This window comes from Galeopterus variegatus, unplaced genomic scaffold, assembly GCF_000696425.1.
Source record: "Galeopterus variegatus unplaced genomic scaffold, G_variegatus-3.0.2 Scaffold8361, whole genome shotgun sequence".
Classification (NCBI taxonomy): domain Eukaryota; kingdom Metazoa; phylum Chordata; class Mammalia; order Dermoptera; family Cynocephalidae; genus Galeopterus; species Galeopterus variegatus.
This window is the reverse complement of record NW_007734472.1, coordinates 40,515-42,200: the sequence shown is the minus strand read 5'-3', so window position 1 is coordinate 42,200 and position 1,686 is coordinate 40,515. Positions and strand designations below refer to the sequence as shown.

Below are 1,686 nucleotides of genomic sequence, written 5' to 3'. Positions count from 1 at the left end.
ACGACACTGAGGGTTGTGATCCATTGCCAGACATGAAAAAAGACAAAAAGGAAAAAAAAAACAAAAAAAAAAACATAAGCCTGTGTAATAAGTGAGTATTGCTTTAGAGTGATGAGTGAGTATTGCTTGAACATCCTAATTGCATGATGCAAATGGGTCTTGATGACATTGTCAGATGGTACTCAACTTGGTAAAAAACATTCCTTTTTTACAGAATAAAAACACTTTGCTTACTTAAAATGACTGCAAGTTAATAAATAATACATCCAAGTGGGGGGGTAAGCATCACAAAGATATGTTTGTGAAATTTCTCTCCTAGTTTTCTTAAATTTTGTTGAAAAAAATTATTTTGTCATTCTGCATCATAAAAAATGGATAAAAGAGAAGAAAGAGAGGCCAGTGAAATACGAAGCANGCCTGGGGACTGGTATGGTGCACTCTGAGGCTCTCTTCTCCCCTGCAGACTTCAGATAATTTCACACAAAGGGCTCAGCTGCAGCTTTTGCTGGCTCCTGTTCCATGTGCTATAGCTTCTTCCTGCCTCTCACAGGGCCAGCCCTGAAGTGGCTGGTGATTGAAACAGTCAGAGTGGTTTCTTCTTCCTCTCACCACAGCTTCTTCTGCCTTCACAAATTCCATGGGTCTCTCTTTGGTGGTTCCAGGTTGGCAGCCTTTGCTTTTTAATAGCCGTAAATTGGTCACTTATTGGGGAGAGTGATGCTGGGGACTGTCTATTCCATCATTCCTTTTCTTTACTCACAGATATTGCTCATATATTGTTAGAGCAACAGGTCTGGGCCAACAGCATTATAAAAGTAAATAAATACCAACAATTCTAACTGCCAACTCTACAAAAACCCTTGCAGATAATCATCTCAAATTAACTACCTCTCATTTCATTCCAGTTGGGAATATTCTGGTTCCAGCACTGCTCTCCTTTCTGAGCTTAGTGTATGGGTTTTACCCCTTCACAATCCATGATTCCTGTTATTTAAAAGTAACATTTCTGGGTCTGTTTTTAAGAATATGCTCAGTCATCAGATTTGGGGTGATCCCAGGGAATTAACTTGCTCCCATTTACCGTCTTTGCAATTCAGGTGTCTCTGAAACAAAGGCAGAAGCATATCTGTGGAGGGACCATCATCTCTCCACGGTGGGTGATCACAGCTGCTCACTGTGTTGCAAGCAGGTAAGGAAGACCTAGCTTGTGGATGAAGATCAGATCACCCTTTCCTGTCCCTTGGAATCAGCAGCAATAACCCTATTAAAACATAAGCCTGGGGGCCGGCCCGGTCCCTTTCCTCTCCCTTGGAATCAGCAGCAATAACCCTATTAAAACATAAGCCTGGGGGCCGGCCCGGTGGCGCACTGCTACAGTGCGCCGCTTGGGTGTGCGGCGGCGCTCCCACCGAGGGTTCGGATCCCACATACAGACCAGTTCCCACTCACTGGCTGAGCGAGGTGCGGGAGCAACACTGAGGGTTGCAGTCCCGTTGCCGGTCCTGGTCCGGTGCAGGCACGACACTGAGGGTTGTGATCCATTGCCAGACATGAAAAAAGACAAAAAGGAAAAAAAAAACAAAAAAAAAAACATAAGCCTGTGTAATAAGTGAGTATTGCTTTAGAGTGATGAGTGAGTATTGCTTGAACATCCTAATTGCATGATGCAAATGGGTCTTGATGACA

General features: G+C 43.6%; 1 protein-coding gene across 1 annotated transcript in view; it reads left to right on the top strand.

Annotated features, from left to right (window-relative positions):
- Positions 1-1,686, top strand: part of OVCH2 (ovochymase 2) — a 33,134-nt gene that overhangs the window by 15,049 nt on the left and 16,399 nt on the right. The window contains exon 3 of the mRNA XM_008592817.1: positions 1,098-1,189. Coding sequence (XP_008591039.1) covers positions 1,098-1,189 — 92 coding nt within the window. The remainder of the gene's footprint in view (positions 1-1,097; positions 1,190-1,686) is intronic.